The sequence below is a fragment of the Prorops nasuta genome, unplaced genomic scaffold (assembly GCF_024137725.1).
Source record: "Prorops nasuta isolate Cenicafe-Biocafe unplaced genomic scaffold, Cenicafe_Pnas_1.2 PNAS00002, whole genome shotgun sequence".
Lineage (NCBI taxonomy): Eukaryota > Metazoa > Arthropoda > Insecta > Hymenoptera > Bethylidae > Prorops > Prorops nasuta.
Window position 1 is genome coordinate 13263395 of NW_027116799.1, and position 13272 is coordinate 13276666.

The window sequence follows — 13272 nt, forward strand, 5'->3', positions numbered from 1 at the left end:
TTCGGTACCATTGTCGGTAACTAAAACTTTTGGTGTACCCCATCTATGAATCACCAAGTTTTCGATAGCCTCTGCAATCTTTTTGGCGTTAGCGCGTCGAAGTGGAGCTACTTCGATCCATTTTGTGTATAGGTCTTGGATTACCAACACATACGAGAACCCTTGTTTACTTGGCGTCAGTGAGCCCATAATATCTGCCGATATTACAGTCCACGGCTGTTCAACAATTCGACGTCCCATGAAGCCGACGGGAGCTTGTTGTTCTACCTTGCAACGCTGACATTCGTCGCAGTGACCGACGTAAGCCGTTACATCTTTGAACATACCTGGCCAGAAGTAATTTATCGAAAGGCGTCGATATGTACGATCGATACCTTGATGGCCGGCTTGCGGTAGCTTATTGCATTCTTCGAGCACTTTCTGCCTGTACTCCCTGGGTATCACCAGTTTCCAAGCATCAAGATCTTCGAGCTCAGCATCTGCCAAATCTGAACGTCGTTGATGATACATCAACTCTCCATCTAATTTCCAATCAAGAAATTTTTCTGGCGTTCTTTCGATATCCTTTACGCGCTTTAAATACCACGCATCCTTGGTATCGGCGTAAGACGGTAGCAAAGCATTTAAACTATCCGGTGCTCTTAACAAAGCATCAGGAACATGATTTAAAGCTCCTTTACGATGTACGATCGTAAAATCGTATTCCATCAAGGCGAGAGCCCAACGAGCAAGTCTTCCAGATGGATCTTTTAAATTATGCAACCATCGGAGATTGCTGTGGTCGGTAATTACAGTGAAATGGTAACCCTCAAGGTAACATCGAAACTTCCTTATCGACCACACCACTGCCAAGCATTCCTGCTCGGTTACGGTATACTTTCTTTCGGGATCCGTAAGCGCTCTACTCGCGTAGGCGATTACTCTTTCTTGACCTTCGATAACTTGCGTCAAAACAGCACCTAAGCCAACATTGCTAGCATCGGTCTGTAATGCAAACGGGATCGAAAAATCTGGGCATGCAAGCGTTGGCGCGCTTGTTAAACATCCTTTCATCGCGTCGAATGCTGACTGCTGATTGGCTGTCCATTCCCATGACCGATTTTTCTTTGTCAATTTCGTTAGCGGTTCAGCAACTGTTGCAAATTCTGAAATGATTCTTCTATACCAAGATGCCATTCCCAAGAATCTACGAATTTGCTTTAAATTCTTCGGTATCGGGAACGTGATTACGGCTTCTGTTTTCGCCGAATCCACGCGAAGACCTTGACTGTCTACGATAAATCCGAGATATTTTACTTCCGTTCTACAGAAGAAACTTTTCTCCCTATTTATCGTCAGCTCAGTTTGCCTTAACTTTTCGATAATTTTATCCAACCATAATAAGTGTTCGTCAAATGTTTTGGTGACAATGATAATGTCATCCAAATAGACGAATACATGTGGATAAAATTCGGGACCCAATAATTTATCCAGAGCACGCTGGAATATTGCGGGAGCATTAGTTAATCCATAAGGCATTCGCTTAAATTGAAAGAAGCCTCTGCCTGGAACAATAAAAGCCGTGATACCACGTGACTTTTCTGCTAGCGGTACCTGCTAATACGCTTGACTCAAGTCGAGCGTTGTTAAATAATTGGCCTGTCGTAACTCATCTAGGATTGCAGCCATGTTCGGTAATGGGTACGCATCCTTTTTAGTTACAGAGTTAACGCGCCGGAAGTCCACACAAAAGCGGAGCTTGCCGTTGGCATTCTTCGCCATGACTACCGGGCTCGCCCAATCACTTTGCGACGGTTCGATAATGCCATTGGCTAGCATATCGTCAACCTCTTGCCACATAGCTTGGCGGATTTTATCCGTGCATCTATGAGCTCGCTGTCTGATTGGCTCGTGATCTTGCACGTCAATTATGACTGCCGGTAACTTTGAAATTCCAGGTTTTCCAGAAATGGGGGGCAGTTTAATTTCTAGAAACTCTTGTAATTTCTTAGCGTTATAATTATCGGGAACCATTAAGCCGTTATTCACCACTACACAGTTTAGTGATTCGGCATTCGAGAACCAATGTTTATTTTGAGGTTTTCCTTATAAGCCCATTCTCCCGTGGAAAAGTCCACGACAACATGAGCATCTTGTAGGAAATCAAGTCCCAAAATAAAATCACTTGATAAAGAAGGCATCCATAGTGTGTCAACTATAGTTGTCTTCCCCTCAAGAAATATCGGGATCTTGGCGGACTCAATTACTTTATATGTGTAATTGTTGCCAACGGTAACTCTTAAGGGTTCTATTTTATTGGCTTGTATACCAATTGAATTAAACAATTCAATGGCTACCTTGCCTGCAAACGTGCGTGAGGCTTCCGAGTCCACCAGCGCACGCAGCTTTTCCCCTTGTACGGTGATCGTGGTGTAGAATGCTAGTTTCCTAGATCTATCGCCAAACGTCGTAATTACTATATCAGTAATATCACCGACCGGTAACTTATCGACCGATTGATCATCGTTCGAATTTTCGGTAGCAACCACTCGAGCGCTTGTGTCCTCTGAGTGTTTGTTTACATTCTCCGTCTCCAACATAACATGTTGGTCTGAGAAGTCGCGGGAGCGATAATTATGGTTAATATTCACACATTGCTGTACTGAATATTCTTCGACATAATTATCCAGGATCACATTATCTTGGTTTTCACCCAAGATTTTCGGTATCATGTTTTTCTGCTCTTGGAGTGTCGTAACATTCTCGGGAAATTTTACGGACTCCTCTTGGCGTTTTTTGAACAGCATTTAGGGCACTCCGCTGTAGAAACCTCTTTGCTGCCACATCGGTAACAGAACATTGTTCTCTGCTCTTTACACGCAATCCAACCGTGTCCAGCTTTCCCGCAATTAAAGCAGGTAGCGCTCGAGCCCGGTTGTTTACGTTATGAGCCCTGCCGGCTGTTATTGTTGCCAGCTGCCTTATCTAACGAAGGTTTCGTCTTAGAACTGGTTCCTTGTTGATTTAAAGGCTTTCAACTGCTCTTCGTTATCATTCGAATCTTCCGATGTTGATTCGTCGGTATCAGAGCTGGATGTTTGATCCACTTCTAGGGCACGCACACCGTGTCGCCTAGACTCTCGGGATCTTCCATGACTGCCGGTATACGCCAACTCAGGAACAAAGCTTTCCTCAGTCGCGGCAGGTGGACGGTATTTTAATGACGGCCTATAAGCGGCTTCGAAATTGAGCGCCAAATGCTCGAATTCTCGATACGTCATATTTTTGTGTATAGCGATACCTCTTCTATACACCGGTAGCATATTCTTGTGCGCGATAGCGATTCGGCTCCAATCCGATCTTTCTCTGCCTATTTTCCGAATATACGACTGTATAGTCTGCAAATAGGCTCGCACAGATTCGTTAGCACCCTGAGTTCTTGTTAGAAGCTCAGTCTCCAGTTCTTCCTCCCATGTTTGTGATCTGAAATAAGACCTAAAGGCGGACTTAATATCAGACCAGGTTGAGAATTCATTATCCTCAAACCACATCCTCGCCACACCTGTTAGGATGTGGGAAAAGACGTCAACCAGGTCGGAATCTCTTACCCTGAGAAGGTTAAGGACGGCATCGGTTCGAGAAATAAAACTCTCAACCGCCTCCGTTCCATCGCCCGCAAAGGTCAACTTTGATCTCTGGAGAGATTCGAGAACACGCCAACGGGGCATACAGTCATCCCCTTGGCCGGTAGCTTTTCCAGGTTTTCCCTTCAGGACCCTCGTCCTGTAGGCCCCCTGGAATATCTCAGCCGAAGCATCGTCTGATGTCGGTTGAGATTCGAGATCATCGCTCGGCCTTGTCACTGTCAACAAAGGTTGACCCTGATTGGCCGATGCCGGTAGAGCGGCCGCGGTCTTTCGCGGTCGGCCTCTAGCGCGCTTTTCGGTAGCCGGAGCAGCTGCCACTGCTGCTTCCTCGGTATCAGTCTTATTCTTCAGCAGCTTGTCAAAAGCCTGCTGGACTTGAGAAATGAAATCTTGGAAAGACCCTTCCAGATTTTCCATTCTCTCGTCTAGACTCGAGATCTTCTTCTCCAGGTTTGCCTGGGAAGCATCGGTAGCTGTCGGTTCTACGAACTCATCAGAGTCGCCCGACCCGGTACTCCTTTTCCGTCCTGTGGACTCAGCCATCTACGTATTAATATAATAGTGTGTTGTTCGTGTGCTCAGTCCAAGGGTTGTCGCTGGAGTGATCCGGCAAAATTTTGTTTTGCCCCGTGAGCTGTCCGTCGGATAGGTTACCCCCACCCGAGCTTTGGGCATGCGCAGACGATCTAAGTGATTCTCGTATTCTCATTTATCGCTTCTGCTCGATAACAATCGCCTTTCGATTAATCGAATTTCGATCTAGGCGTTCGATAGCCCTGCTTCATCTACGGGCCGCTAGAAGGCAGCACTAGGATCGAGTTCATCGACCTCTAGTACCGTCGATCCCGACCGACGGCAGCACTTCGACGAATTATTGATTCGTCTTGCCGTCGATTACCGCTAGATGGCAGTACCGGTATCATTTCTCGACAGAGGGTCCACGTGTGGTCTCTGTCTCACCTCGTCCTGAAAACATTGGCCTTTACTGGCTCAAGCTCATCAATTTCTGTTTTTTTTTCTGGATGGGTAGGAAAGGAATGAAAAGGAAGAAAAATAAGATGGAAATTGATGGGAAATTCACCGAGGTGTACGGTAGCGTGCGGGATCGTACGATTTCTCGTACCGGTAACAATTCGGTAGCTTGCAGCAGGAGTATTTCTAGGGCTCGACTACCTGCGAAACCCTATCCATACAAACCTCCTTACGAGCCGCCTTCGTCTTTAGCGGCTTCGAAGGTTTTTCCTTCGGTGGGGTCACCACCTGGGGAACTCCCTTCGGAGTCGCCTCGGAAGGCCGTGGTTGGGCGTGTACTTTCCCACGCTCGGATCTGCGTTTTGCCGCTATCACCTTACGTGGTACGTTCGTACCCGCTTTTGCCACGTATGGACCGATTGTCTCCCAATGCGGCCCACAGGCAGGGCAGGTGCGCAACGTTTTCCCGGTGCGCCCACACCCCTTACAGAAAGCATCTATAATTGGCGTAGGACACTCGGAAAACCGATGGCCCTTACCCTTGCAATTCCAGCATACACGTATGCCGAAATTGCCGGTAGCGCGCGTGGCCACTGGATCGGAAGGCTTCGCCTTCTTCACCGGTGGTGCCGGAGTCACCTTAGGTGGCAACGGTTGCTTTGCTCCTTCTGGAAGCTTAGCGGTCGCCATCGCTGCGTACGACGGCCGCTTCGTCTCCGGAACAGCTACCGCTGTCTCCCGTTGGGCCTCCCTGGCCCGCTTACGCTCCACTCGGGAAAGCTTGCGGACAGGGGTGCTCAACCCAGGTGCCTCGGCCACCTCGACCGCTGCCACGACTTCGTGGTAGAGGCCTAGGTCCGCTCGGAAGAGAGCAGCCAGCAACTCCACTAGACTACGTCTAGGAAGACCCTGATTGCTCCCCTCCATAGGCGTCGGGGTTACCGAACGCATCCTGCAGTGTCGCTGCATTAATTCGCTGAGTACATGCGTACCCAGCTCCTCATGCCCAGACTCCGCAGGGTGTTTCACCAACCCCTCGGTAACAGGTGGGCAACCGCCCACCTCGGTAACAGCAACGCAGGTTGCCGCCGGAACGTCAACCTGCGCCACGGGAACAGGTGCGGGATCGGATGCGGGACCCTTAATAGGGCCCGCAGGAGATGGGGATGCCAGGAGGGTATCCTCATCGAAGGAATCCTGTGCCATAGGCACAGGAGGAGCGAGAGCGTCGCGAGCGGCGACAGTCGTAGCCGAGAGCGAGGCGTTCGGGGATGCCATTGTATAAGGCGGAGAGAGAGAGAGAGCAAGGAAGGCTGAGTGAGAGAGACGGAGAGAACAATAGTTCTGCCGGGATCCAGGGTAGGATGAGGTGTGAGGCGACTTGCCGGCTCGCGGAACGTTAGCGAGGCGTTATCATCTGTTGCCAAATTTCCGATTCTGCGCTTAATTCGGTAATTATGTTTGGCAACATCTCGATAGCTGGCTAATTGAACTGCTCTGACAGTTAGCCGGTCGGGCTCCGCCAGGCAGCATGGCTCAGCTCAGCCGGTCGACTTGTTTACAAACAAGCGCTCAGCTGTCACTTGCCAAATCAAGAAGCCTTTTCGGTAGCGTTAGATTTTAACATGGGCGAATATAATATTAAATTATATTTGCGCCCGTGGTTCTCATCCAATTTTTCGTTAGCTTAGCAATGGTTGCTCGAATTCTACGTGAACACGTCAATTCGATCAGGCTATCAATTCTTAACATAATTTGATCCCTTTTTCAACCAGATGATCTTTTCATGCTTTTCAGCGTTTCCGAGCCTCCAGAAAATAGTGGGCCACCTATTCCCTGAAAAACTCCAACACTTCCGGTAACTTCTCGGACTTGTAGATTATTCGTTCGCCGAATAATTAATCTATAATCAGAAACCACGTTGGGCGCCATTTGTAAGGTTATTCCCGTCAGTGCGAGGGGCCGCTCACACTACGGGTTTTTCCATTACCTTCGCCCGTCCTTATTCATCGGTATCAGGGCGCCAGTTGGTCAGTTGGGTGGCCAACAACCCTACGTTATCAGTTGGGTCCTTCGAACCCATTCGTTATGCATCTCATTCGGCCCTGCGGCCATGCATTCGGACGGTAGCGGTAGCCAGGGTCGCTCAGTATGCTAGGTCGTGGAGAGAGGGGAGGGTTCCTTACGAAAGTCCGAGCCTCGCAGACCTACCTGCTGAGGGGCATACATTCATCCCTCACCACCTACACCCAGGTGGTGGTGAGGAGTGCGGGAACATGCGGTATCATTTGCCAAGCATAGAGCCTGCCAGGAGCGGACCACCACGGAGGCAATGTTCGCGGCCCGTCCAGTGAAGCCAGACTGGGTCTAAAATGCTTCCCCACTCTGCCTCCATAGACTCACTAACACGTAGAGCTACTGAAGCATCCGTGAGAGCACCCCACTTCTGCCTCCTCGAACGTTGCACGCATACCATTACTGCAGTACGTGCATGTTTCGGTCTCCTTCGTATAGCTCCGGTATATTTCGAGTACGAGAGAGAGCAGTATACTTTTCTCGGACCTCTCTTTCTCGTGCTCCTTCTTCGTTCGTTTAGCCAACGAGCTTAAACGAGAGAAGCCGAGCTAGCCGAAGGAAATTAAGAAATGTCATTCTCGCGGACAGCTATGATAAAAGCTGAATACGCTAAATGTGAATGTATTAAGATAAAATATTTATAAGCAGCGGTTAACTTATTAGATTTTATAATAAATAAGGAAATGCGATAATATTACGTAACATTGGTCAATTGTCTTAAGACTCATATGTTACGTATTATTGTTAAAAATATTTTATTTTCTTAATTTATTATTTAATCTAGTAGGTTAATGGTAATAAAAAAAAATCATGACGAAAAAAAAAATTTAAAAAGTTTGCATGAGTCTGCGGGAATCGAACCCGAGCCCGCGTAAATAGCAAGCAAGCGCCTTACCATCTGCGCTACGGAACGTATTTGTTGACTCAGAAGCTTAGTGACCTGATAGAGCAATGGAAGCGTTCTCTATGAAATTCAATTTACAGAATAAAATATCAATTATAATCGTATATATATTTATTTCGTATGTCTTTTCCTAATGAAATAAAATGTTTCTTTTGCATATTTCTAATCATTAATCACTTAAACAGCTGTAGCTTCAAAAAGTGACTCCAACATTACGAAGAATATTTTTGATGGCTGTGGAATTAACAATATGTAACCCAAGATTCGTATTTGGGATCTCTGTTGTACTTACTCAATATATAAGTTTTATATTCTGTTAGCCTTTTAATACAGTATATATGCTATATAAATACTTTGTTTGGCTACATCGTCTTATCTCTGTCAGTCATGCGCGTTTACTTGTTAAGAACGATGAATCGTTTTTCTATATATGAGCTATTTCAAAATAAATTGATTACAATAGAAATAATAAATTAAATCCCAAATACAAATCTTGGGTTACTTATTTTTAATTCCACAGCTATCAAAAATATTCTTCGTAATGTTGGAGTCACTTTTTGAAGCTACAGCTGTTAAAGTGATTAATGATTAGAAATATGTAAAAGAAATATTTTATTTCATTAGGAAAAGACATACGAAATAAATATATGTACGATTATAATTGATATTTAATTCTGTAAATTGAATTTCATAGAAAAAGCTTCCATTGCTCTATCAGGCTACTAAGCTTCACAGTTAACAAGTACGTTCCGTAGCGCAGATGGAAAGGCGCTTGCTTGCTACTTACGCGGGCTCGGGTTTCGATTCCCGCAGACTTATGCAAACTTTTTTAATTTTTTTTATTAACATTAACCTACTAGATTAAATAATAAATTAAGAAAATAATATATTTTTAACAATAATACGTAACATATGAGTCTTAAGACAATTGACCAATGTTACGTAATATCATCGCATTTCCTTATTTATTATAAAATCTAATAAGTTAACGGCTGCTTATAAATATTTTATCTTAATACATTCACATTTAGCGTATTCAGCTTTTATCATAGCTGTCCGCGAGAATGACATTTCTTAATTTCCTTCGGCTAGCTCGGCTTCTCTCGTTTAAGCTCGTTGGCTAAACGAACGAAGAAGGAGCACGAGAAAGAGAGGTCCGAGAAAAGTATACTGCTCTCTCTCGTACTCGAAATATACCGGAGCTATACGAAGGAGACCGAAACATGCACGTACTGCAGTAATGGTATGCGTGCAACGTTCGAGGAGGTAGAAGTTGGGTGCTCTCACCGATGCTTCAGTAGCTCTACGTGTTAGTGAGCCTATGGAGGCAGAGTGGGGAAGCATTTTAGACCCAGTCTGGCTTCACTGGGCCCGTCCAGCCATAACGCAAGCCTATGGGATTACGGAGGGCACCGGGACACATTCCAACGGGCTAACTACGCCCCTGCACAACTCACTATGCATTGGCCGGTATCCAGTCGTGACGTACGTGCAGGCTGGCCTATCGCACACGCCTCACGTACGCGAACCGACCCATGGCTGTCTGAGTGTCGCGTCACGCGCTCACCAGCACGCACGGACACATCAGCACAGTCCCATGGTCGCGTTCCGACTGACTGGTATGGCAGTCTGCGTACGACATTCGCGCAGCCTGCTTGACGCGCGTAACCAGCGTTCAAGCCAACTCGATGTTCTATTTCCCCTCCTCGTGGGGACTTATAGACACTGTCATTCCTTTAGGACTCCCCGAGGCCGCTTCTCCTTATCTCAGGTTGCCTGGGTTGTTTGGCATGGCACTGCCTTACTTCTCAGGACAACCTGGACATCGTTTACTGGAGCGCTGGTCTTTTCATCCGGGCCTCTGCCTGTCAACGGGGTCTATCCTTGACGTTAGCTATAATCCACTCGTGAGCCTTTCTCACGAGTCGGTAACGTAGGGATTAATAATATCCACTGTTCGGTAGCTTTTCATACTTTTTATTCGGTATCTTGCATACGTAACGGGGAATTTCGTTACAATTCACTTGGAAAACTTACGTGCGAATCACAAAAATAAAACGAACACTTCGATGGATACTACATACGTCGCGCCTGCGTTGCGGCCATATTGGAATCTGTTTCACACCTATATAGCACCAACGCATTCGGATTATGTCGGAAGTGTGGCGTGGAGTGGAGGAGAAGAACAGAAGATGCCGGGGATAGGGACTTCCGTTTCCGGTGTGTGGATGAGTAAATGGAGTGAGTGAGTGAGAGGTTGAGAAAGAGAAAAAGAAAGGTTAGTGCGAAAAGCGGAGAATAGGGAGTAGAAGGGAAAGAAGAGGAGAAGAAGGGCGAGCAGAAGGGATATAAGGGAAAGGGAGGGAAGGGAAAACAGAGTGAAAACGGGAGAAGGAAAGGGAGGCGAGATTTTAGAGGTTAGGAAGGAAGGCGCGAAAGTGACGGTGTGAGACAGGAAGGATAAGGAGGAAAGGAGAGAGTAGGGACACCTGTTGGGAAGAAAAGGAAGGAGTGGGAGGTCGGTAAAGTAGAAAGGAGTAGGAAAGCAGGGAAATGGAAGGAAAGGGAGATAAATCGGGGAAGGATGAAGGGAGGAGAGAGGAAAGAAGAGAGGAGGAGGGGAAGGAGAGAGAGGGGGGGAGAATTAACATAGGGAGACTGATAAAGAACAGAGGGGAAGGAGAGAGGAGGAGGACGGAGAGTATGGGAAGTATGGAGGAGTATTTGAGTGGGAAGAGAAAGGACAGGGAGGAAGAGGAGGAGAGAGGAAAGGGGGACAGATGGGCCTTTAAGAAGAGTGCCAGGGTGGCAAGAACGCCGGAGAAGGGAGAAGAAGGGGGAATAGAGAAGGTAATGAAGGCGATAGAAAGCATGAGTAGGAAGATAGACGGGATAGAGGAAGGAAAGAAGGAGATATTAAGGAAAATAGAGGAAGTGAGAGATGAAATGGAGAAGGATAGGAGAAAGTGGAGGGGGGAGAGAGAGGGGTTGAAGGGGAGAATGGAGGCGCTGGAGAGAAAAGAGAAGGAGAGGGAGAAGCAGGAGAGAGGGGAAGGGAAGGAGGGCAAAGGAAAGGGGGAGAGCGTGATGGAGGAGAGGATAAAGAGATTGGAAAGGGAGAAAGAAAGAGAGGAGAGAGAGAGGAAAAGGAATAACATAGTAGTGTGGGGGTTGGAAAACGAAGAGGGGGGCGAAGAGAGAGTAAGGGAGGAAGTAAGAAAGATATTGGAGGTGATAGGGGTGAAGGAAGGAGTGAAGGAAGTGAGGGTGTTGAGAGGAATGAAGGGAGAAGGGAGAAAAGGGGTAGAGGTGAGGTTGGAGAGCAGGGAAATAAAAAGGAGGGTGATGGAGGGGAAAAGTAGATTGAGAGGGAGGAAGGAAAGAATAGAGGACGATTTGACGTGGGAGGAAAGGAGGATAATGGGAAGGATGAAAGAGATAGCCGAGGGGAGGAGAAGGAAAGGAGAAAGGGTAAGGGTGGGGTATATGAAATTATGGGTGAATGATGAGGAGTGGAGATGGAACGAGTGGAAAGGTGGATTATGGAACAAGGAAGGAAAGGGATGGGAGGAGGAAGGAGTAAGAGGAAATTTTGGGATAAGAGAAGGGAGAAGGGATGGGAAAGTATAGAGAAAAGAGGGGATGAAAGGAGAGAGATGGAGAAGAAGGAGGATGGGAGGAAAAAGGAAAGGAAGGGAAAGGGGGAAGAGGGGGATAGGAAAGAGTGGAGTAGAAGAGAAAGAGGAAGAGGAAAGGACGGAAAGGAGAAGGGAGGAGGAATAGAAATCGCGTTTTGGAATGTAGCAGGGGTGACAAATAAAGATGAGGACTTTTGGCAGAGGATAGGGAGGTGGGATGTGGTGTGTTTGGTGGAAACATGGTTAGAAGAAAAAGGATGGAATGCGCTGAGGAAGAAGTTACCAAAAGGATTTGAATGGTGGGTGCAGTGGGCGAGAAGGCAGGAAAAAAAGGGGAGGGCAAAAGGAGGGATAGTGATGGGAGTGAAGGAAGGAATCAAGGGAAAGAGGAAAGGAGAGGAGAGGGAGGAGGAGGGGATCATGGAGATAGAGGTGAAGATAGGGAAAGAGGAGTGGAGGATAATAGGGGTGTACGTTGGGAAGGGGATGAGGAACATAGAGGATGGGCTGAGGAGGGTGGTGGAAAGGGAGCAGGGGAAGAAGTGTATGATAGGGGGGGACTGGAATGCAAGAATTGGAGAGACGAGGGAGGAGGAAGGGGAGGAGGGAAGAACGGAAACGGGGAGAAGGTCGAAGGATAAGGTAGTGAATGCAGAGGGGAGGAGAATGATGGAACTGATGGGAGAGATGGGGCTAGAGGTTTTTAATGGGGCAGTGAATGGGGACAAGGAAGGAGAATACACGTACGTAGGGCATATGGGAAGGTCGGTAATTGATTTTGTGGTAGGAGACAGGGAGACAAGGGAGGAGATAAGAGAGATGGAGGTGGAGGTGAGGGTAGAGTCGGACCATTTGCCAATAGTGGTAAAGTTGAGCAAGGAGAGGAGGAAGGGTGGGAAGAGGGAGAAGTGGGGGGGAGTGAGGAGAGGATGGGACAAGGAGCAGTTGGAGAGATATAAAAAGAGAGTGGAGGAGGTAGGATGGGAGGAGGTGGAAGATGTAAAGGAAAGATGGGAAAGGCTGCAAGAGAGAGTAAAGAAAGTGGTGGAGGAAGTGAAGAAGGAAAGGACAGAAGGGGAGGGAAGGAAGAGGGGATGGTGGGATGAGGAATGCAGAGAGGGGAAGGGGGAGCTGAGGAAGAAGTTGAGGGGGTGGTTAAGAGGATCAGGAGGGAAGGAGGAATATATAAAAGAGAAGAGAAAGTACAGAGAGAAGTGTGGAGAAAAGAAAGAGAAGTGGAGGGAGGAATGTTATAAAGAGATGGACATGGCGAGAACAGAGGCAGATGTGTGGGAGATTATAAGGAGGAGTAGAAGGAGAGGAATTAACAGAGTGGAGGAGATAGAAATGAGGGTATGGGATGAATTTTTTAGGGAACTGTTAGGGGGGAGAAGAGGGGAAAGGGAGGAGAGAAGTGAGAGGAAGAAGGGGAGAGAGGGAGGAATTGAAGAGAAAGAGGTAGAGAAACAATAGAGAGGCTAAAGGGAGGGAAGGCGGCAGGGGAAAACGAGTTAGGAAATGAAGTATGGAAATGGGGAGGGAAAGGGGTGAGAAAAGAAGCGTGGAGAGTATGTGATGAGGTATGGAGGGGAGGGGGATGGCCGAAGGGGTGGGAAGTGGGAATAATAGTGCCGATAAGAAAGAAGGGGGAGGGGAAGGAGGTAGGGGATTACAGAGGGGTGACGTTAATGGACACATTGGCGAAGGTGTATGTAGGGGTACTAGGAGAAAGATTGGAAAAGGAGATAGAAGAAAAGAAAATGGTTGGAGAAGGGCAGACAGGTTTCAGGAGAGGGAGGGGGGTGATGGAGAACATATACACGATGAACTACCTGGTGAATAGGGAACTGGAAGAGGGGAGGGGAGGGATGGTTGGGTGCTTCATAGACATCAAGGCGGCGTTCGATAGGGTGGACAGGGAGATATTGTGGGAGGTACTGGAAAGAAAGGGGGTAAGCGAAGATCTGAGAGAGGCGATAAAAGAGGCATACGGAGAAACAGCATGTAGGGTAAGGAGAGGAAAGGAGTTGGGAGAAAAATTTTGGACGGGAAGGGG

At 47.3% G+C, this 13272-nt stretch overlaps 2 protein-coding genes across 2 annotated transcripts; both read left to right on the top strand.

The window, feature by feature from the left end:
- The first annotated feature begins 10131 nt into the window (after positions 1-10131).
- Positions 10132-11208, top strand: LOC136781212 (golgin subfamily A member 6-like protein 25). The gene has a single exon (XM_066740023.1). It carries the CDS (start codon positions 10132-10134, stop codon positions 11206-11208), a length of 1077 nt encoding a protein of 358 aa, XP_066596120.1.
- Positions 11209-11234: 26 nt separating this feature from the next.
- Positions 11235-12689, top strand: LOC136781217 (golgin subfamily A member 6-like protein 22). The gene has a single exon (XM_066740033.1). The coding sequence runs from the start codon at positions 11235-11237 to the stop codon at positions 12687-12689; it is 1455 nt and encodes a 484-aa protein (XP_066596130.1).
- The last annotated feature ends 583 nt before the right edge of the window (positions 12690-13272 follow it).

What these genes read in the sequence shown, in the direction of transcription:
- LOC136781217 (XM_066740033.1), top strand. Translation starts at nt 11,235, where the DNA reads ATGGAGAAGAAGGAGGATGGGAGGAAAAAGGAAAGGAAGGGAAAGGGG.
- LOC136781212 (XM_066740023.1), top strand. Translation starts at nt 10,132, where the DNA reads ATGGAAGGAAAGGGAGATAAATCGGGGAAGGATGAAGGGAGGAGAGAG.